A 23,306-nucleotide genomic window follows, 5' to 3' on the forward strand; every position below is an offset into this window, starting at 1 on the left:
CATACTTTAAAACCTACCAGGGCTCTAACCTACAAGTTATTAGCTGCTACGAATTGTATTTTCAATAATAAGACTGTTTATACTAGAGTTTAGTTACGTTGACTGTTATAATATTTGTTTACAAAGTTTTTGACAACACACAAACAAAAAAACGACACATGTTACAAACACACAAGTAATGCAGCTAGTTTACACACTGTTAAAAAAGTAATAAAATACATCATTACATTACAATAGTAGTGGATTGTAGTGTAGTCACAAATTATATACAACTGGTAGGATTACTGTATGCACTCTCTGATCGTGTTATTCCTGTAGAGCAGTCTGTTGGTGTGTCACTACTACTGGTGGTAGCAGCTGGTTGTGCCTGTACTTGTCCATCCTCCAAGTTGGCCTGGCTAAGTCGTGATGTGGCCAGTTTAACACGGCCGGTGTACGGTGATGAATTGTCCATTACTGGTGCACCATCAGTGAAAGCATCTGTGTAGAAATAACATCCACTATAAAACCAAATAGATTTGCATGCTACTGTACTTTGTCCAGTTATTTCATCAACCAAAAATTAATTCCACTAAACTATTTTACAACCTACCTAGTTCTGTTAGTGCTTGTTTGGCTGCCTCCTTCACAGGATCAAAGTCCACCCTCATGAGGTATCGTAGTGCTTGTATGGCTTCAAATGCCTGTGTACACATGATCCAGTAGTACACTACTTGACAACACTATTAGTATTAATGCCCACCTTTAACTTTCCCATGGCTAGACAAGCTCCAATCCTCATTGATTGGTCAGAATGTTCAAACTTCTCACGATAGTAACTCACAGCCTATGACAGAAATGAGTGTTCAAACGTGTAGCTACTGTATATGTGTACATATGTATACACATCAGGGTTGAAACCAGGTCAGTACTGCTGACCCAGATAGTATGTGCAAAGAGCTCCATTTTGGGTACTCCAGTAACATAATTATAAGCATAAAACAAGTGGGTATGGCTTCGCATATACCAACAAAGTTTAACCTCGGTGACAAATTAGCATGGCTCCATGTAAGCTTACAGACAGTATCACAGTCACATTTCCAATAAGTGGCATGGCTAATCTATAAAGCTGGCTTGCTGCAAGACTTGACTATGACTCCCTAAATTAATAACCGTGGCTCCACAAAAACCTGTAGACAGCAACGGACATGGCCTAGCAGTAAATTTCACCGATATAGATACCAATAATTATTGCTATACAATTTACACACCTCTCAAGTTAGCTATGTATAACTGAGTCTGTTAGGATATTTATCCTGCATTTTTTATACAGGAGTCTATTATGCTTTTTAATCTTCCCAATTATTCTTTCTGGCAATTCTTTTTAAATTGACTTATTCCCAAAATTATTCCTGGAATTTGTGCAAAAACAAGCATATTAGTTAGAGTTTTACATGAATGACTGTTACGTATATTAGAATTATGGATTTGAAGTTGACTGCTGTAAGTGACTGCTCTATTAGAGTATCTCGATCTTTTCAACCATTTTTATGCTTGCACTGTTCAGTGTTTTATCCAAAAGATTTTTGCATCACACTACAAAAAACTTATAATTTTACACTAATTATTACTAGAACTCATCCGATTATTCCGGAATACTCCCCAATTCTTTCCACTACCTATTATTCCCGAAATTATTCCAGGCATAATAGACGCGTCCCTATTTATGCTAGAATAATGCTCAACACTATCCCCAGCCTGTTATATCTCAAGTTTGCTAGCACCAGGTCAATTTTGTCCAGTCTGATCCAAGTTTGACAATGTTGAAGTGTAATAACACTAGCCCAGCTTCATTTGTGAGCTTTTGACAGTAGTACTTTATAAGTAGGTAAGAAATCATACGGCTTCATAACTTTTTACACTTTAAAAAACAGCCTTGCAACAAATTTTACCTGTCTGGAATGCATTAGTACTGCAGTAATGATGCTGTACCTTGGTTAAATGAAGCGAAAAGTCAAATGATTCGATGTACAGTGAATTTTAAAATTTTTGAAATTCACCTGCATTTCATCTGTCTGCCGTACGTCAGACCCAGTAGCGCTAGGTGTAGCTCAGAAATTTCAGACAGCCAAGATAATGGCAGTGGATTCACGAATCTGTTATTTTGATTACGTTTTGTCCACTGCACCATGCTGTTCATCATTCAGCCTTTCTTGTTCTTCACGAAGGATAATTGATAGTTGTGGCACGCGTCACCTCCTGAACATGTGATTTTAACAGTGTGCCGTAAGATCAGGTTAGTAGTCAAGGAGTCATCTCTAGCATTTATTAATTCTGTATAGTCGTTTATAGTCTAACCAGTTTAGTTATTGAGGTATTCATGCCTTTCAGGGGTGGATACAGTCTTCTAAAAGGGAAGTTCCATTCTAAATGATAAACTTTCCAGCCATGTTTCACTGTTATATCTTACGATTTAGGCCTTTAGAAATGCAGTTGAATCCTTTAACAGTTGCTGTGATAGCTTTAAAGAAAGACGATAATTATTTTTAGAGGCACTTATCATGTACGAAAATGAGTGATATTTGTACTATGCAGGAGTGTAATAGCTAGCTGGGCATAAAAAGTAAACAAACTAGCTATTTTAAAAATTTTAAAGTCAGTAGGGATCGATATAATATACATGCTACAAAAAGTAAGGAAACACATCAAAAGTAGGGATTTAAAATGTGTCTCATTTTAGTAAGTAGCCATCTAATCTTGTTTCCTTGCCTTTTGTTGAGTGGATTGTTTCTCATTTCAACTGTAACATTTTAGAGCTTGTTTCCTTACTTTTTGTAGCATGTGTAGTATATCGATCCCTACTGACTTTTAATATACATTTTTAAATAGCTAGTTTTTTTTACTTTTTATAAATAGTGTTCCACCAATAATCGGATTGATATCGAATCGGAGCTGATATCGAGCATCTTGGTATCAATCAGTACTTATCAGTTATTTAGGTATTCCGATACTGACAAATAATCGTCATCATAACTACCGTATTATCATAAATGTTAACAACTTGACCTGGTTTCAACACTGACATGATGTGTGTAACCCCCCATAGCTAACACAGGAATATGAAGTAAATCACAACCAACTTTTGGCCATTACACTACATCTACAAGTTCATCAGTAAACCAATAAACTAACTGTCTTACCACCTCTCAAATCTTATTGGAATGAGCCAGACTTGTTTTGTCACTATAATAGTAGCATTTCTATTGCAGAGAATTTACCCACTATACAAATTTATTACACACAATCAGATATTTTTTTAATTACAACTTGTTCGTGGATGACTTAATATGAAAAATTCTCAGCATGGCCAGATACTTTTAGTGCAAGCACGTACAAGACCATGAGCTAAACAATAGTCGAGCTAAACAATAGTCAAGCCATACAAGACTCATGTATACACTACTCACTTTATCATGCCATGTTCCATCCACAAACTTGCTGAGGTAAGAGGCTGTCAACACAAGATCATGTGATACACAGCAAAGCCATACAATTACTGACCTGCCGCCTGACTACACTGGGGGTCATCACTCTGTAGTAACAAGGAGACTGGCCCCAGGGCACCCTGGTTGAATGTACCCTCCAGCAATTTAGCTAACTAGAGACAACAAGAACACAATAATCATAACAACTATACTAGGATCTCTATTACCCAAACACATGTACACTGTTTCTATCATACATAACAATCTGACAAGTAAAATTTTGTATGGATAAATGAAGACTATCATTACAGTTCTGTTCAACTACTCTAATAGAACATACACTACTACAATGAAACTCTATATAGTTTACTGTGTAACACATTAACATATTATTCCTCACCTCACGTGACTGAAGTGACTCATCTGATGATAATAATGTCTCCGTTAGTATCACTGTAATGATGATGTCATCATTTACCATAGTAACATTATATGTATCAATTTCACATAAAGTACAATTACAAGGAATTCCATAGTTATGGCAGTGAGGTAGGAAAAAATTCAGAAGTAAAGTATAGCCTTTAAAAACCAGCAAGTATTACTATAGGAAATAACAAGTTGGCTAGTTTCCAACAAATTTGTTAGAGAGCTAATTCACTTAAGCTGTAAGTATACATCCCTCCAAAATCAACTCCCAATTACAACACAAATAATAAATACTCACTTTCATCCATCAGTGCTCTAAGACACTTTACCAGACTACCACTACAGGAGAGATCAAAGCATCCCTTACTGACCATATCAAAAGAGAACACTTACCCTCCCTCCTTAATGAAATAGGTACTATAGTGGAATACGGTGACACACATTTTGAAATCTGATGGGTCTCCAACCTCACCCTCCAACCCCAGTATCCGTGACAACAAAGTTGAGTAAACTGTGTGATCAAACAGCACCAGTAACAACTACATATACTCAATGTTAATTCATTGGTTAAAGCATTTTAAACGCATAAATATTTTGAAGAACACTCAAGTTGTTGTAACCAAAGTGATTTTGCAATAAATTTCTGAAGTTTCCTTGCTAAATTTTCAATAGCGACCTCAGCATTTGACATACAATTAGTGGAATGCGTGCTTCATACACTCATGTACACTCATGTATGCTCATGTACACTCATGTACACACACACACACAAACACACACACACACGCACGCACGCACGCACACTGAGGTTGTTACCTTTGTTGGCCAGGTCCGGACACTCACTCCACAATTTGGCCCCAAACTGTTTATCAAGAGCTATTGCAAACTCTTCACAAGTCACTGATAACATCTGTAGGGATCACATGAGACAGTAACCACACCTCCTGTGACATCACTACTACATCGTAGGTATTACTGTACTTCTACAACTCTCATCTACACGTTATGTGACATACACACAAACGTATGTACTTGAATACAGCAAGCAACAAAGAGGCTAGGTCAGAAAAAAAAACGAGCGTGACAAGCTAGGTAAGAACTAACGATTGCTAAAAACTGAGACACTCACGTACAGACAGACTGACACTCACAAACACACAGACAGACTGACACTCGCAAACACACAGACAGACATAAACACACAGACAGACAGACATAAACACACACACACACACACACACACACACACACACACACACACACACACACACACACACACACACACACACACACACACACACACACACACACACACACACACACACACACACACACACACACACACACACACACACACACACACACACACACTCACATCCTCCTGGGTGGTGATACTATTCCAGAATGAGATCAGGTGATCATTAGATGATAGTGCTGGTAGTACTACAGTCACATTGACATTATCACATGTTACATACAACACTTGTAACATACAAGTCAATACCAACGTACATACATATGTGACCAAATCCCACATGTTAGTACAAGCCTAATTTTACAGTAGAGCACAATAAACGCAATGGGTGAAACATTTACAAAATTTTTTTTTTTTAAATCTGCAAATTTTTTGAGCATTTGTTTCACAATGAAGTAACGATAACAGCAAAACCCTCGGTAGCATCGTGATCCCCAAAGCAAGAAGAGTTTGAAAACTTTTGTTTCATTTCAATACTCCCAAGAAGACGGAAGATATGAGTGTTAGTCAGCATTGGATTTGCCTGTTCATAGAGAACCCAATGGTGTAAGTTGCATCTCGATAGAGGACTGCATTCTTAAGTTATGATCATTTAATTAAGCGCCTGTAGTTTATTTTCTGTACTGTCACTGTACACATCAATTATTGTCACTTTGTAGTGCTCTAACTTTGAAAGTTCTTGGCCTCTAGAGCTGAATGGCCATTTCTTTGGCTATCTGGATAAAGAAAATGTAAAAATTAATGGAGTTCGAAAATGTGCTAACATGTGGGGTTCTTGCAGATCCGGAGATTTTCAAAGTAAAAAAAAAACTTATTTACAGCTTGTGTTAGCATCATTTTTATTTCATTGCAATAATATTTGTACCTTCCTCAATATTGATTGGTAGATACGGCTCAGAAGCCATGTTTAATAGTTCTTGTATGATATCAGCCTCTCTACGTAACTTCTTAATCCCATTGGTCATTTTGAATGTAAATGGACCAATCGACTCCAAGTGTTGTAATAAATATTCACAGTAGATAAAGTGTTGAATAAGAGCCTGATAAAATAATTACACTAAGCACGGTGACCTTCATTAAAGCACACACACCTTATCAACACAAGCCACACCAGTGGTTGCTGTTGGACTAATAATAGAATCATGATCAGAGCCCAGGGCACTGTCCTCTGCTAGTGTTGGTATCACCTCACCTGTTGACATAACAACAAAGGTTGTTTACAAACAAACAGTACATTGTACAGTGAATATGCATGGCTCGATTCCCTAGGGAATTTCCCTAACTGCATTATTTTCCATCACTGCGTTCCAATATTTCAAACCCTGTCATATGTCAAAGCTCTTGCTCATTATTAATCTCACCTTCTCTAGCTGATTCAAATGTGTCAGACTTCCAGTTAGTGAGGCTTAGTTGAGGACTGGATGCTCTCAACACCTCTGATGTGTTGCTAAGCACTGATGTTTTCTTCTCTAGTGGCTTATGATCAGGTGAGGCTAAGTGTGTACTAGAGTGGGCACTATTTAGAGGTGATAAACGGGTACCTGCTGATTGCCGTGGTGATAAGGAGAACTCCAGAAATTCAAACGAGTCTAAAGCTTGTGATTCAGACAGAGTTATTGATTCTGCTCTTAACAAATTCCCACCCTAATAACAATGATGTCATAACATGTCATCATTACATTTTTATCTACCTTTAGTGCAGTCTCCAGTCGATGTAATTGTTGTTCTAGTCCATGTAATTCAGGAAATTGTTCTGTAAAATGAAATACCACCGATATCACTACAATTTGCCTCTACACACAAAATACAGTCAATATACACAAGATCATAAAATTATATCCACCACTGTTATAACTTTTCTAACAGAGTGCTTTATTAGAGTACTTTACAATACCCACCCACTTGAATACCAGCTGGTTCCTAGGGATATGCACTACAGATATACAACCTAACAGAAGTCAAGGTGACTACAAACAGACTCTATATACAACTAAATACTAGACACAGTGTCCACAAATCAGACCTCTTGGTTCCTCTAAAGTAGCTAGCAGATTCTCCAAGGCAACAGCCAATGATAGTGGCTGTATTGTTGATGACTCATCTGATGATGAAGTTACACTACCGTTCTCCTCTTCAGACAATGCCAACAAGTGAGCAGGTGTGTCTACAATGTTTCCATGGTGAACTGTAGCATGATGGGTGTTGCCATTTCTACTGTCCGTCACTTCTACATACTGAAAGTCCATAGTACAAGATTTGAGGTATTTATCACTGCCAAGATGTGCTGAGTTCCGTTTGTCTTTCTTTGCCAACACAGTTTGTGACGCAGTCTGTAATGTTCTAGTTACTATAGCAGTGTCAACACTTGATGTGCTGCTGTGGTTGCTCTGGAGACTGTTTGAACTAACATGATGACCGTTAGCAACAAATGCATCTTCTTCACCAACTGCCTCCTAACAACAAGATGGGATAAAACAAGTTTTGTATACTGCCCCTAGGAGCACACGCATAGGTCCCCTTATACTGCATTTCCTCGTATAAAAGCCTGGGCTTTTATTTCCTTTTAAGCATTTTTTACCCGGCCTGTAAACAAATAGGGCCTTTATTGAGACCGGGTGTTTATTTTGGATTGATCTGACCGACGCCTGGCATTTAATTGAATTCAGGTGGTGGTAGAACGGGATTACTGTAATGGAAACAGTGATACTGTAATTTTCTGGTCCGTTGTCAAAAATAAACTCCGCGCATGCTCATCAGCAACGTTGCACGTGATGTAAATATGTTCAAAACATCGTAGCAGACGCTTATAATCAAAAGGTGAATGGTTCACTATCTTTAATCAACTGATTGTGTTGATTTTCTGGTACTTTTATCCGCTAAATATTCACGAAAAGATTTGAATTTTTACTGCACATGCGCAGATCTTATTTCCGTTTATGACAACGAACTGGAAAACCACGGTACAGTGTGTTGAATATATAAACAGGCTTTACATGATTGGAAAATAGTTGTATCATATAATATATCTGCATGCATGCAGACTCGCCCAGACTACTCACGTGATTACTCGTAGTACCTTCATCCCTCAGAAGGCTCTAAACTCCAGTATGAAGAGGCAGCAACAAAAAGGGAAACATTAACAGTAGACTCAAGTAATAGCCCAGGCTTCTATTTGAGACCAGACATTTATTTTCCAAAGGTGCTGGAAATCCCCTGGCTTGTGATCGAGACAGGCGTTTAATCGAATGCGGCTTTTATATGAGGAAATACGGTATGTATATAAAGTCTAGTTTGGAGTTCTCAACACAGTATCCAATATGGAATGGAACACATAGTGTATATTAGACAAGTATGTATAATACACTGCACTACAGAACAAGGTGCTCTCATTCAGTTACTCTGACTTGTGACCAAATACTTTTTCACTGTATACAATTATCTTAATATATACCGTACAACAGGAAATATTGACTAAAGGAAAGTTTGATGAATTCACAATTAATCAGCTTTGACGAATTAAAATTTGATGAAAAGTAAGAAATCATATATCTACACACTGACTATTGAGGTCTAACAGCCACATAGAGAAGCACCAGAACATATTACAAATATTTCACTAGGTAGAAATGATGATCAACATAAACTCACATCAGAATATCCTTCCCTACTGACTGAAGCCACACTAGTGCTGCGGGACAGCTGACCTTGACTTTTGTGGACACTTGACACACTAGGTATAGTGGGGTGAACATGACAACATGACACATAGGTATAGTGGGGTGGACATAACATGACACACTAGGTATAGTGGGGTGAACACGACACTTGACACACTAGGTATAGTGGAATGAACATGACACACTAGGTATAGTGGGGTGAACATGACACATAGGTATAGTGGGGTGGACATAACATGACACACTAGGTATAGTGGGGTGAACACGACACTTGACACACTAGGTATAGTGGAATGAACATGACACACTAGGTATAGTGGGGTGAACATGACACAATAGACGGAGAGCATAACAACATACACTTGAACTTAGAACTGACTGCTATATTAGAGTATTTGACTGTTCTATCATCATGATGGCAAGTTCAATATACGTAGCTATTTGGAGCCACTCCAGCATTTCCCATAGTACATTAATAAACAAGATTAAAACAACTCTTCTGATTAACTGTGTTAGCAATAAGTCCACCCAGCATAAAAATAAACTTGTTTTTACTTCACAATATGTGACCAGATCTGCAGAAACCGGACGTATTTGCATCAGCCTAATTTACAGTATGAAGTAGGGATGGGCGGTATTGCTTTTTTGAAGAACGGTACGGTATTAGGAAAAATACCTCGGTATCACTAAATACCTTTTATATTGTACACTTTTTAAAAACCTGGGTAAGCTATGATTTACACTTATACCCACATTGTGCTAGTAGTGAGTTATCTTTTAAAGGAACAAATGAAATGACAATTGTACCACAAAGTAAGGTTTGAATATCTCAAAAGGTAAATTATTGTTTGAATGTCTTGTCCACAGCATAAACACATGGTTGTATGGGGCTTGACTTCATGTGTAGCCACCACTAAACCACCAAAAATTTAATTAATACATTAAATTTGGTATTCGGTATTTTTAGAAAGCCACAACGGTATCTGAAAAATACCTTTTAACTACTAATACCTAAATACCTCCCAACCCTAGTATAAAGCACTGAATACAATGGGGTAAAATATAAAAATACTATCAAAAAATTCTGTAAAATTTTAAAAGCCTTGTTTATCTGTGAAGAAAGGGTTGAACGATAAAAACCTGGACATCAACTTATTCCCCTACTCAAGAGAAGTTCGAAAATCTTTGTTTCATTTCAGTACACCAAAGGAAACATAAGTTATGGGCAGTTGTTTATGTCACATCAAAGCAATAGTACGTAATCGATTTTTCTTCATTGATTTTGTCTTTGTTTGTGGTGAAAGAAGGTAGCAGGAAAAAACATTTACCCAGCAATGGATTCTGCTGTTCATGGCGAACACGATGGTGCAAGTCTCGACTCTGTATAGCATTGCATTCATTAGTTACAACCGTTTTAGTAAGCACTTGTAATTTATTTTCCCTATACTTGAGTGAGCAGAGCTCCATCAGTAAACAGCCTTGGGAAACAGTATTAATTGTTTTAACACCTACAACTACATGATTGCCTCTCTTTCTACAATTTTGGCTATTCAATAGTACAGGCAAAATTACATTTAAGTTTTATTAGACAATTACAAATTTCACTCATTTTGTCAATCCTTTATTGTAACAATTATAGACTAGACAATTACACACATTATAGCCAATCAGATCACTACCTTGATTGTTTCTTAAACTTTGATTTTACACCACCGATGACAACGTTATATGATTTCAGTGGCACATCAATCAAAAAGTCGTCCTCAATAGCTGGACACCATCTCACCTCCATGTTCAACCTGATGGCACTGGAGCCTTGAAATGCTACTGTACAATTCTGAAATACAATTCCATAATAAAATACAATAATTATACCATCAGAACTCACTTGCGGAAAGAATGTTAATAATTCTCTTGTTCGACATTTTGTTGTTCCGATATTAACATCAGCTTGTATCCGTTTGACTTCAACAACTTTTATAGTTAATTCATCCATAATCCGTCCAATGAAAACAATCTGTATGGGATTTAAAAGAATGGGCGGTGATACGTGATTTGATTGGCTGGAACTCACGTCATTGTCCTGCCAAATTTGTTGTTGTCGCTCCACACGACATCTCGCCTTCCATTTCTGATTGGATAACTTCAATTGTACTTCAAATATATCACCATTACATAAACGAGAGAATCCAACCAATCCTGTACAGGGAAAACACCATACGAAGTAATGGAACGCACACACATACACAAAGCAAAGCCTTCAACTGCTACCCAGTGAACCAGACCTATGTGCTACTCAAGTGCTGGGAGTCAGTGCAGACAAATCCTCCTGGGGCAGGACTAGTAACCTGCAGATCTTCACCTGCTGTGTGAGACATGGACAGTTGGCATTTGTGTCAATACCAGGTACCCATTGATGTTACAGCTGGGTGGGCTGCTTCCCCAGTTGACAACAGGCTGCCAGGTCCCCATTTAAGCAGCTGGCTAGACTGGAGCAATGTGAGTAAAGTTTCTTGCTCAAGGAAACAACAACACCAATTTGGCATAACCGAGCATCAAACCGGGAACCTTTCAATTACCAGGTAGAGGCCAATGCTCTAACCACTTGGCTATGCTGCCTTGCACACACGAACATGCTCTAGGCAGTCTAAGAGATGGAATTTATGTCAGAGAATACAAGACAATACACCATATACCTGTACATAGCAAATATGAAAGCTATGTAACAAAATTCATACTGCTGAGACTGCATCCCCCTCCCACACAACAGGGTATTCCCACACACTCGACAAACACTCATGTTCTTACCATTAATATGAACTCTAAATATTCCCAACTTAGTGTCCACCTCATCTTCAATATCACACAAATCTTCTAGTAAATCTTTCTGTTCAGCACGAGCTACTTGTAGCTGCTCCTTAGCTGCTTTGGACTGTTGCGTTGCCAGGGCAATGGACAAGTTAAATGCTCCTAATTAATATGCACCAAGGTGAAACTAATGTCACAAATTGCTAGATACCAAACTTACCATCTCGTAATTTTAGTTTTTTAGAATATTCATCTTGTAAATCTTCAATCTTTAAGAAACAAACAATACTTGAATACATCCATACATATACCAAAATTGTATAACTAAGTACAGACTGTTGCGTACAATGTATAAGGACTACATTTAGGCCCCTTCACTGAAAAGCATTCATAGGTACACATCCACCTCCTCCTCCTCCCCACCCCACCCCGCCAAACCTACACACATAAAAAAGCAATGCAGCAGCCACGTGAAACACAGCCACTTCTGCCCAGAGAACCTGTCTGTGCACACTCAAGTGTTGTCCAGTCAAATCCTCCTGAGGCAGGACTAGAGTAATCTTCAGGAGGTCCCATGGAAAGAGGTCAGGGAACCCAAACTTCCACAACAATCCCAAAACATTGTGTGTGTGTGCATGTGTGTGCGCGTGCGTGTGTGTATGTGTGTGTGTGCATGCAGTAGAAACACATGTGGCTGTACAGGGTAGAGTACACTTGCTGAAAAGTATAGAAACAAATATCACACATTTTACCTTATCAATGTTAACTTCCATTAATCTCAGTCGTCTCTCCAAAGCTTTAATATGCTGTAACACAACACCACATCAGAAGCAGTACAAGACAATAGTCGGACATACAACATACTAACATTACATCATCACCCTTACCTTATCCATGTCATTGTAGTAGTTCTGTGGGGGACATAAATAGATCACCACACTCACACATTACCACAAATGGTAAAACTGATAGACAAAGTGGAGGAAGTGCATGACCTCACCCTAACCCGGACAGACATGAAATGGTCATCATTTGATGACTACAATGTCCTCACACTAGTGTGAATGAGTGAAGCCATACTAGGGACAACCTTACTACAGTGGGGCCAGTCTGTGAACATAGCAACTGATGAATGAATAAGTAGTAAGTCAAGACTTTGTATCATTAGAAATATTAGTGGAGCGTAGAACTAATTCAACCATCACACAAAACCATATGATGTACATGTGATGATGATCTATCACACCAGTTCCTTCACAGATCATAAATTTATGGACTTGTAGTGTCCCTTTGTTGGATTCAAGGATCACTCTGGCTTCAGAAACATCCCGGCAGTTACTAGACAAAATCTTATGATGAAACTGACCTCTATATGATGTGTATGCAAATTGAATACAAGAGTTGCTGGGGTAGAGTGAAATAAATGTTGTATTTTAAATTACTGAACATGCTTACACTATGGTCATTGATTATGGTCATTGTTTCTAACTTCTGTAGTGAAATAAAATGTGCAACAAAAAGTGTATATATTAAATAATTGCATATCTGTATATTAAAGAGATAAACTGTACTGATCTAATTTCTGTTTCAGCATGTTTGTTTAATTCAGAGAGATTTATAACAATGGACAATACTATACCACACACTACACAGTTACAGGACATTTCATTGGCTACATACCATTCTTGACATCCACTGGGATGAGTCTTGTTCTGGTAGTTCCTTCTTTGTCACAGCAACATATTCCTTCAGTGCTTGACAACCATCCCTAGCAACACAAACAAAATAACATTATTGGATGGGCCATTTAACAAGAGATAACCCTGATAATTATTATTGATTGGCAATATATATTAGTGATTAGTTAGCGTCTATCTGTTAACTATCAGTGTAGACATTATCACAACAATATCATGAAAACATTAAGTCAGTAATTCTTCTGAGAAATACAACACAAAATGTACTAAATGAATTTGAGAGAATAAAAATATTGAGAAATCAGTGAGCCTACAGCTCACCACATGTGTGACAGTATTGCTCAACACAACATCACACTTGTTCACACAATGTTCTTAATAAAAGAATTCATATGATTTATAAACAGTAAATTCCATAAAGACTTCAGTATTTTGATAATTATCTACTAACGATTGTGTACACACAACGCGTTAGGTGACATGCAAACACTTCAGAATTCATCCAATGACCGTGATTCTTTGAATTAAGGAGTTTAGTGTGTATATAAGATTTTTGATTTGGCTCCATGTTCTATACCATATTTACTTGGTATAAATGCCGTACCTACACAATAGTAGCCACACTTGAGTGGTGCCACAGCAGATTTTGAAAATAAGTACTTCAACATAATTTTTGAGTATCTAGTGGCGGTCAAATTGCCTCATCAATTTTTAGAAATAAGGTAATAAATGTTGTGGTGTTTAACCAAGTAAATACAATCTATGAATATACTGCTAGTCCTAGGAATTTTGTTCCTAATGAAATGTCCCACAACAGATCACAGAGAATATTCCACACTGACAAATCATATAAACTACAAGACATACAGTACTAGTCTCAACAATTATTACTATTATTACACATCACTCAAGATGGACATATTGGATCAAACAATGTTTACTGGATCATTATAACCAGAGAATAGGGGAGATCAATTCAACCATATTCATGACCATATATGGTCATAATAGTAGCAGTCCAACTTTGGTTACAAGTTAGTACACCACAAGCCAAACAAACAAGTCAAAACATTGTGCAACCATCCTGTCAGATTTCCAGCTTTGATAGGAATTGAATACATAAGTATGCTGACAACATTTCAAGATAAACCCCAGTAGCTTGATAATCATTTATGCCCATTTGTATCAGCATAGAGTTCAATATTAGGGATCATAGAGATTTTACTGATCAGAAGAATTTTACATATTGTATAACAGATGTTAAACCCTCTAGAAGGTGGTTGTCCAGTTTGGTCCTGCAGCCCTTCTTGAAAATAGGTGTAACATTGGTATCCCAGCCTCATAATACAATTATAGTGGTTTGGCAGTATTGGCTAGGTGTAACCAAGCCCAATAAAATAATAGCTTCAGTTCAATCTCTAATAGGTTACTACAAAATTACAACAAAAAATTCAGTGGAGAATTTTCTGGTGAATGCTTATTGAGTAACAAGCATAACAGCTAGTGATGCGTGTGTTGTACATATTGTGTGGTATGCCAACAGGCACTTGTCAGGCTGAAGTGATGTCTAGCAATGAAAAAGTCAAGCCCACAGCCTTGACTTACCTTTGTCCTCCTTTGTGTCCCAGGTATCTATGTATCTTTTAGCTAACAGCACCAAGGTGTCAATCTGCGGTAGCACTTTGTGGCTGTGCAGAGTAGCTGTCACATCTATAATGGGAATCATCTGTATTTCCCATAGTGACTGGATTTTACAGAGATGCTTCTCATACTGTTCTTCCTTTGTAATGCTGTGTAAAGGGCTGAACATAGTTGAAAATGAAGCATAATGACCACTTCACATCTCAGTAATAGGTAATTGGGATATGCATTCAGATGCAATATGTTATGGCTGGTGTAATGAGCAGTTTACCAGCCATAATTATGAAACAAGTACAGGGAAAAGTTAGGAATTTTAAGTTTGTTTAGGAATAATAGAATCTCCAGATGCTACTTCTAATGTCACATCAATAAGACCACCTCATGAGCTTTATCCGAAATTACGTCACAGACATAAAAATGGCCGCTATAGTGTGGGGACATTCGTAAAATTTGCATGGGCGACTATGGAAAGAAATTTTTTGAACGGCAATATCTCAGCCAAGAAGGAAGATATCGAACTCTAACTAGCAGGTATGGCTATAAGACCTTACAATAAGTGCGTAAAAGCGATTTTCGGTTGATTTTCGGTTGATTTTCAAAACAATGCTAGAATCTATTCTTTCAGCTAATTTATAACCATACCTGCTGGTTAGAGCTCGATATCTTCCATCTTAGCTGAGATATTGCAGTTCAAAGATTTTCTTCCCATAGTCGCCCATACAAATTTTACGAACGTCCTCACACTACAGCAGCCATTTTATGTCTGTGACGTAATTTCCGATAAGGCTCATTGCAGTGACCATGAACAATAGGCAGGATAAATTATATTTTATGACCTCATTAATAAGACCACCTCATTATTGAGGCCATACTGTAGCTGGTTTCACTGTACATGCCATGGTTAACACTTAGACAGCTTCCTGTCCCACTCCCACTAGTTGAGCAATCTATGGCTTCTCAATTAGTTCCCCAAACACTCATCTTGTACAAGTGTGATTGCTGAGATTTTTGGGCAATGAAAAGAGTTAGAATTTGTCTGTGTACATATTTAATGCAATTAGTGATGACTACCAGCAAACGAAATGTTAATGACCGCAGGTACTCTAGCTTGCTATACAGGTCATAAAATATGTTGATAGTCACTCTCAATTAAACAGTACCAACAACATCAGCACAGACAATCCATCCAAAACTAAAATAACAAACTATCTATACCAACATAATTGGTATACACATTCGTTATCCATAATTATCTCTTACTAAACTAACTGTACCCACACAATTATGTGTAGGTAATACCTTGAGTGACACACACTACCTCGCTGACCCTGAGAACATCATTCAAATGGTAAACAAGGTTTATATAATATTTAGTCTTCAACTATATAGGGTTTCCAATATGTATGGTTTAAATATTGAATAGCCAAAATTTTAAAATGATGTAATTAAATCGATCAACATCAAACACACAGAGCAAAAAAGCAAAGTCTACGGCAGCAATGCAAAACACAGCTATTGCCACCCAGTAAACCAGCACTGGGATACCTGTGCACCACTCAGGCAATTGAGCTTTGTGCAGGCAAATCCTCTTGAGGCAGGGTTAGTAATCCACAGGAGGACTGTCCAGGTCTCACAGAGAGAGGTCGCAGAACCTGAAGTTCCACAACGACCCCAACACTGCTAAGCGAGACAAGGACAGTTGGGCATTTGCTTCCCCAGGTACCCATTGATGTTTCAGCTGGGCTTACCCAAATGACACCAGGCCACCAGGTCCCCAATATATAGCTTGATAGACTGGAGCAAAGTTTCTTGCTCAAGGAAACAATAACACCAAATTGGCATAATCGGGCATTGATCTGAAACCTTTCAATTACTACAGTAGGCTGATGATCTAGCCACTTGGCTATGCTGCCTCACTACACACACACGCACGCACGCACGCACGCACGCAAATGAGCTGCTAGACCAAACTAATGAGTACGACACTGTTCTAATTATTGCTCACTTCAATGCTGGTATTAGATGTTCAAATATGGTCATCGTCCGTTGGGTCCGTGGGTTGGTACGTCGTGTACTCTTGAATGACAGTAGAGCATTCTTACGCACCCGGGGACTTGTGGACGTGGAATACCGACCAGAGAAACGTGCACCAGACTTGCGGTTGAAGAATGGGCTGGGACTTGGAGATGATGTTGATGAATTGAGTGGCTAAATGTGAAGGAAATGGATAGTAAACATTATTATATTCAGATACAAAAACCAATATCTACTTACCAATACTTATAGTAGCAGTGGTTCAGTAATAATACAGTGGAGGCTGTGAATTAAGGACACCTTGGGACAAACCAAAAGTGTCCTGATTATCAAGGTGTCCTGATTATCCAGGTCAGTTTATGTACTAACTACTAAGGGATACTTTGGGACCTTAACTAAGTGTCTGTATATATTCCATGATAGGATTATCATAAAAGGCAGCCAACACCCTTACAAACTTTGAATCAAAATTGGACAGGCTATGCATTTCTGATAGAAAATTAGTCAGGGTCACTAAGTGTCTGGGACTGCAACGTATCCAATTTCACCAGTAATTCAATAAATACTTAGGAAAGTGGTAAATCTAATAAATAATAATCTCATCAATACTACGGTATACATATGTTTCACACATACCAGTTACCCACTCATCTACACTATGACCTGAACACTAGATCAGCTAAGGCATGCATAACACTGCACGTATCTGTGATTACTGGTGCATGCCTATATTGGTCTGGGATTTTATTTATAGAACAGTATTGCACAAATAGCTGCTGCTACTGTCTGTATAACTAATGTAGATACGACACGTTGAATGAAATTTGACACTTAGAATCAAACAATTTTTTGTACTGAAAAGATTTTAGTAGACATGACAATCGTACACACACTACAATATACTACAAGTGTTCACATTAAGTCATACATGTACACTGAGTTTGTTTCATCATGCAAAAATCAATTTCACCAGTCCAGAGTTGGTTGGTCAATAGTTAACTGCTCATTAATTTTATTGTTTTACTTCAGAATTACAGGTGGCAGAAGCATTCTACCTGTAGCCATAGGCTAAATGATACAGAGATTGGAATAATAAGTTAGAGAGTTTTAGCATCACAAGTACTAAAACACACTACCTGAAAACATTGCTACTGTTAAAAAATGTATTAAAGGTGACAACTTGCTTCAGTTGTCTATTTATCACACAATCCTGGATTTAATACTATTGATGGAAATCTTTTTTCTGATAAAGCTCCTAAGTATTTCACCATCACAATTTTACTCCATACAGCTCCACATTATATAGTGGAACTTTTCAAAGCTATCCACCTATGTACCTACACAAGCCAAAATACTTTCAAGCAAGTGACAGGTGGACTGTATACATTTCTTATTTTGAATTTAAGTTGGCCAGTTTAGAGAGGTGGCTTTACAATACAGGTTGAGTCTGGAAAGTAGTAACAATACAGCAGCTACTAAGCTTGGGCAATTATAAAACAGAAGCAAAAATGGATGCTGAAATGGAAAGATGAAGCACTGCACTTAGTTAAGATTTACAACTGATCACCTTTCATTGATGTGTTGTAAACTGATTCATGCAATAAATTTCCACATCATTAACCTCCCTTGTTAACAAGAAATCAACATTCAAGCTTAGATTGAAACTTGAAATAGATTCCACATGTGGATCCACATGTCCACATAGACTGCATGTTATATTGATGGGATCTACTTGACATGGTCACTACAATGAGGTGGTCTGGTCAACAAGATGGCCAGCCACTAAGTGAACTTTCACAGATAATATGCTAATTAATATTCGACAGCTAATATTGCACAGTATAGGCAGGAAGGGATAGGATTACTAGCATGTGTATTGATCTGGTATTAACTAATAAACTGTTTGATATCAAACTAACCTATCACATTACACTAAACTAGTTTGATCCAATACAACAGTACAAGACAACTCCAGTCCTAGTCAACACGACTGAACTGTATCATCTGATCTTGTTATTTATGCAATCTTGTTGTTGTTTTTTCCTGTAATGTATATCACTACTACCCTGAAATTCAAGACAGGTCACTAGCTGAAGGAAAACAAGTGTAACAGAGTTGTGGACTGGATACTGTATATTAGTACACATGTTTTAGTTTTAGTAGAGACACGTTAATAAGAAAAGTAGAACCACATGGTCCGGTCCTTGTGCTGTAACGGGGCACCCCAGCTCGCTACACATGCTATATTCACAAACATGATGTTTGCTATTAAAAACACTGAAATATACTGAACAAAAAAGAAAACGTGCATTACACAAAAACTTAGTACAAGAACTTTAATTAATTGCTTCAGTACACAGTGAAAAAAAAGCTCTAGTTAATAAAACTCGTAAATCAACAGATTCACCTGTTCATACACAGTATGAATATCTTTGTTTCATGCAAAAGAGACAGGTACAAATTACAGTGTGGTAGAACACTGTCGCAGTTTCTTCATGAAACAACTTTGCACACGGAGGAACATTGGGACAGTATAATTATTTCACTGATACAAACGGGTATCATTGTTTCAGTTATGCATGATTACGTAATTAAACACCTGTAATATATTTTGCCATATAGTTGCAGTACAAATCAAATTTCTTGCTGTTCCAACTGTCTAATGCTATAAAACTGCAAGATTTTCCAATATTAACCTTTTATATAAATAAAAAGAACTTCAAGGAATGTGCTAGTGCAGTGAACTGCATTCCAGCACACGACCAATTGTACAGCCAATAATATAACATTATGTTGACTGTGAATGCCACTGCAATAAATTTCATGTGGCTAGCGCAAGTAATAACATCTTTGTGAAGATACATTTTGAATTAACATGACAAGCAATTGGTGGACAAACAACTTGGTGGATTTATCATACAGCTATTACAATAGCTAGCGTTCTTATTCAGCCTGCTAAAATAAAACAACATGTTTAGCTTGTGGTTAACTGGTGAGAAACTAGTTTACGGTTATCAACAAGATTAATCATTACAGTGAGTCAGTCTAACAGTCCGTTCACATTAGCACGATAGCATGGTTCAGTTCGACTCGGTTTGGTACGACCTAGTATTGCCTCTGTTCACACTACGCAGTCTCGCTCGCTAAGTTATCCGGTTTCCATAAGCGCACACTTAAATATTTATTAATTTGCTTGCTAAAATTGGATGCAGCTCTTGCCCTTCAAGTCTCTTGTACTGGAACTCTTTCATTTCGTGACAAGACAGCAATAGATAGGCCGCCGTGTAGAGCTGCAGAAATCGCGTCGCAAATCGAAGTGAGTGAAACAGTAACTGTCATGATGACAAGTAGTTCATAACTGTCGCTAGATTTCTTTCGTGCTGAACCTCGCGTCGAACAGTGTTTCTGAGCCCTTCTTCATCGGATGATTAGTTTATAAAATTATTATTTTGTGCACCTGGTAACGTAATTATCGTACCGTACCGTGCTGGCCTGGTTCAATCAGGTGGGTTGGCTCGGTTCGGTTGGGCCCGGTACACGGTGTTCACATTGCACTTTTTATCGAGCCGTACCGTTCCAAACCGTGCTACTGGGCTAGTGTGAGCAGGGTGTAACATACCATACAGTATAATAGAAAATTTTGGTGGCATAAAACATCAACAAATTCTCCTTTAATTTGCCAGATTCTCCACCAAAATATATTTCCAGCCATCATTGGCTAATGTGAATGAATAGTGATATGTTTCACCAAAGCACATTTTTGCCAACAGCTATTCACCAAAGTTATATGCCACCATTATATGCCACCAGGGTTTCCTACTATACGGTAACTTGTAGCAACCTGAACTTGGTTGAGGGAAATTTATTGGCTTTACTAAATCTTATTCATTACTCTATACTGCACACCAAGCGACATATCCTCTCCAACCTTGTGACCACAACAACTCTACAATAACATGTTTACACACTGCAACTTTTGACCAGAAGATCATTTTCTAGAAAGGAAAATGCAAGGAAACCACTTTCCTCCCATCTAAGGCAACAAATGACAAGTTCCCTTGCACACTACCCCATTGTAACTTGTTGTGTAACTTGTTGTGTAATTTCCTGGGACTTAGCAACTAAACAATGCCAACCTGTTCGGTATTTGAAGGTGTTCCATTGGGACAGAACACATAATGATATCACAAGAAACAGGCAACAACTAGGCTGTACACATGTAATGATAATGAGGTTACAAGATTAGCTGGTGTAATGCAAGATCAGATGATATTTCAGAAAATGTTTCTTGGCAACGATTTCAGTATCAACCCATACCATGAGAATTACTAGCAAAACATGTCAAAAGTATACTAGACAAGTTGTCAATGCAAAAATACAAACACAGTTATTTTCTTCTGATTAGTCATTAAATGGTTGGGACTAAATTATAGTCTTGTAATATTGGTGGATTTTTCTATTGAGTCTTCATATATAACAGAGTCCATTGTGTTACAATGTTTCAACTAAACATACCCAACCCAAATACTTCAATAACATACAACAGTGGCCTTTGAGGCAAAAACTAACAAAAGGATCCCAACAATTATCCATTAGAGACTCAACAAGATACTAGGAACACATTATCCTAGGTATTAGTGTTGTTCTCCACACATCTGCTAACGTAACACAATCTTGCATTAAGTAATGAGACAAGAATATTCACTGTGATATTAAGTAGTGTATACCATATTGTGTTACACTATGGTAATTCAAAGAGATTTTGTAAATAGTGTAGTGTGTGTATGTGTAGGGTAATGTGTGTATATGCATGCTCGTGTGCACATGCATGTGTGTCTCTGTGTACTCCAGTGTATGTGTTTGTAATGCACAGTGTCTATATAACAGTCTAATTACAATACAAGAGGTATTTGTCTATGCCTAATAATGTGATGTAGTGTTTCTATACACAATGTCATATAATGTACAGGGCTGTATGTACACATGTTGGTGGTATGTAACACTCAATAGTCAACACTGCTTGAGCAAAGGACAATCAAATTAATTACCTGTCAAATAAAAAAACAAAAGGCAACATCAAACCAACATTTCTAAGTTAAAAAATCCAAAACCTCTGCAACACTAGATATCAGTTACGGGGAATAGAAAGACAAGTCCTACAAATGGCATTATCAGCGATTCCCAAATTCCTAAAGAAAAGTATTCCAATACTTAGGCAATTAAATGCCCCAGGGTCACAATTGTTTAACCACCATATAAGCTAGTTACTCTTCAATATCAAATACTTGTAACACTTCCACACTTTACTACACAAATTGCAGCACAATTAAGACAGCACATGTGGGTAGTCAGCTGGTTAACGTGTTCTACAAATCACCCACTGACCACTACAAAATGGCCAAAATATTACAACTATTTTATACACTTGTTGTGAGTGCCCACTGGTCAAAAACCTCAACCAAAACTCCAACCACCAGCTTGAAGTGGTGGTCTAATGTGTGTGGCACTTAAGCCAGTTAACAAACATTGAGAGAGAAAACAAAAGTATTTCTTTTTCAAATGAAATAACAAGTCCCTGCAGAAAAGTTCAACTTCCTTTCTTCTTGTACTGTTCTTACCACAACGTCAAAATACAATTTTCATTATTGAATGCAGGCCCAGTAGCTACAGATGGCACCACTCTCACTAATGCAATGATTAAAGAAGCCATCAAACAGAACAAACATTCCAAGTCCTTTCAACAAAGAATCAACACAAAGATGACACTCGTATGGCATCTACAATCTAAGACTTCAACGGGTAGGATATGGTAGACGTTTCCCGCGTAGCTCAAATTAGGCTAGCCGCAGTGGTGGCCCACTAAACTAATTCGTTAACGCTATCGGGTAAACAAACCACTCAGTGGTAATGACAGCATGAAGAGTGTTTACATACTTGGTAGAATAAACGGGGCGGAATAGCAAGCGAAGCATCCCTCTTTCGCAAATCACACATTTATTCGAGATACTAGTTCACTGCACAATACTTACGACCAGTACAATGTACTAGAACACATGACAAGTATTCAATTTCTTGCACAAAAGACTAGACCTCCATATAAACATAACCGTACTGGTACTCACCATCTCGCTTTAAAGTTCACGGATCCAAGCTCTCTACGTTGTTCCCACTTGTTCTCCACTTCCTTTCCAATAATCTACCTCTTTCTCACTACACACACGGAACAATGAACAATCTCTTTTTCAACTTCAACACGCGCGCTAGACTAGATCCAACAAAAAATTAATGAAATATTGAGCACGTG

General features: G+C 37.8%; 1 protein-coding gene across 2 annotated transcripts; it reads right to left on the reverse strand.

The window, feature by feature from the left end:
* Positions 1 to 98: 98 nt before the first annotated feature.
* Positions 99 to 23,290, reverse strand: LOC136254250 (rho family-interacting cell polarization regulator 2-like). 2 transcript variants are annotated; one of them, XM_066046911.1, is made up of 27 exons: positions 23,125 to 23,290; positions 16,974 to 17,176; positions 13,311 to 13,398; positions 12,518 to 12,541; positions 12,383 to 12,436; positions 11,851 to 11,899; positions 11,631 to 11,792; positions 10,897 to 11,021; positions 10,711 to 10,839; positions 10,502 to 10,659; positions 8,794 to 8,875; positions 7,169 to 7,598; positions 6,837 to 6,898; positions 6,687 to 6,789; positions 6,507 to 6,638; positions 6,237 to 6,337; positions 6,011 to 6,185; positions 5,266 to 5,333; positions 4,707 to 4,800; positions 4,284 to 4,401; positions 4,189 to 4,229; positions 3,865 to 3,917; positions 3,541 to 3,637; positions 3,447 to 3,490; positions 743 to 826; positions 593 to 683; positions 99 to 480 (listed from the first exon to the last, which is right to left on the reverse strand). In XM_066046911.1, the coding sequence occupies exons 1-27, from the start codon at positions 23,125 to 23,127 to the stop codon at positions 263 to 265; spliced, it is 2,988 nt and encodes a 995-aa protein (XP_065902983.1). In that variant the 5' UTR covers positions 23,128 to 23,290; the 3' UTR covers positions 99 to 262. The 2 variants fall into 2 exon arrangements, with proteins under 2 accessions (XP_065902983.1, XP_065902984.1); XM_066046912.1 differs by lacking the exon at positions 16,974 to 17,176 and having other exon boundaries at positions 23,125 to 23,289.
* Positions 23,291 to 23,306: the final 16 nt, after the last annotated feature.

Source organism: Dysidea avara, chromosome 4, assembly GCF_963678975.1.
Source record: "Dysidea avara chromosome 4, odDysAvar1.4, whole genome shotgun sequence".
NCBI classification, from domain to species: domain Eukaryota; kingdom Metazoa; phylum Porifera; class Demospongiae; order Dictyoceratida; family Dysideidae; genus Dysidea; species Dysidea avara.

What these genes read in the sequence shown, in the direction of transcription:
- LOC136254250 (XM_066046911.1), bottom strand. An exon ending in ACTACAATGACATGGATAAG is followed by an intron (nt 12,437 to 12,517) that starts GTAAGGGTGATG and finishes GTTGTGTTACAG; the next exon opens with CATATTAAAGCTTTGGAGAG. An exon ending in GTAGGGAAGGATATTCTGAT is followed by an intron (nt 7,599 to 8,793) that starts GTGAGTTTATGT and finishes TCTTGTTGTTAG; the next exon opens with GAGGCAGTTGGTGAAGAAGA.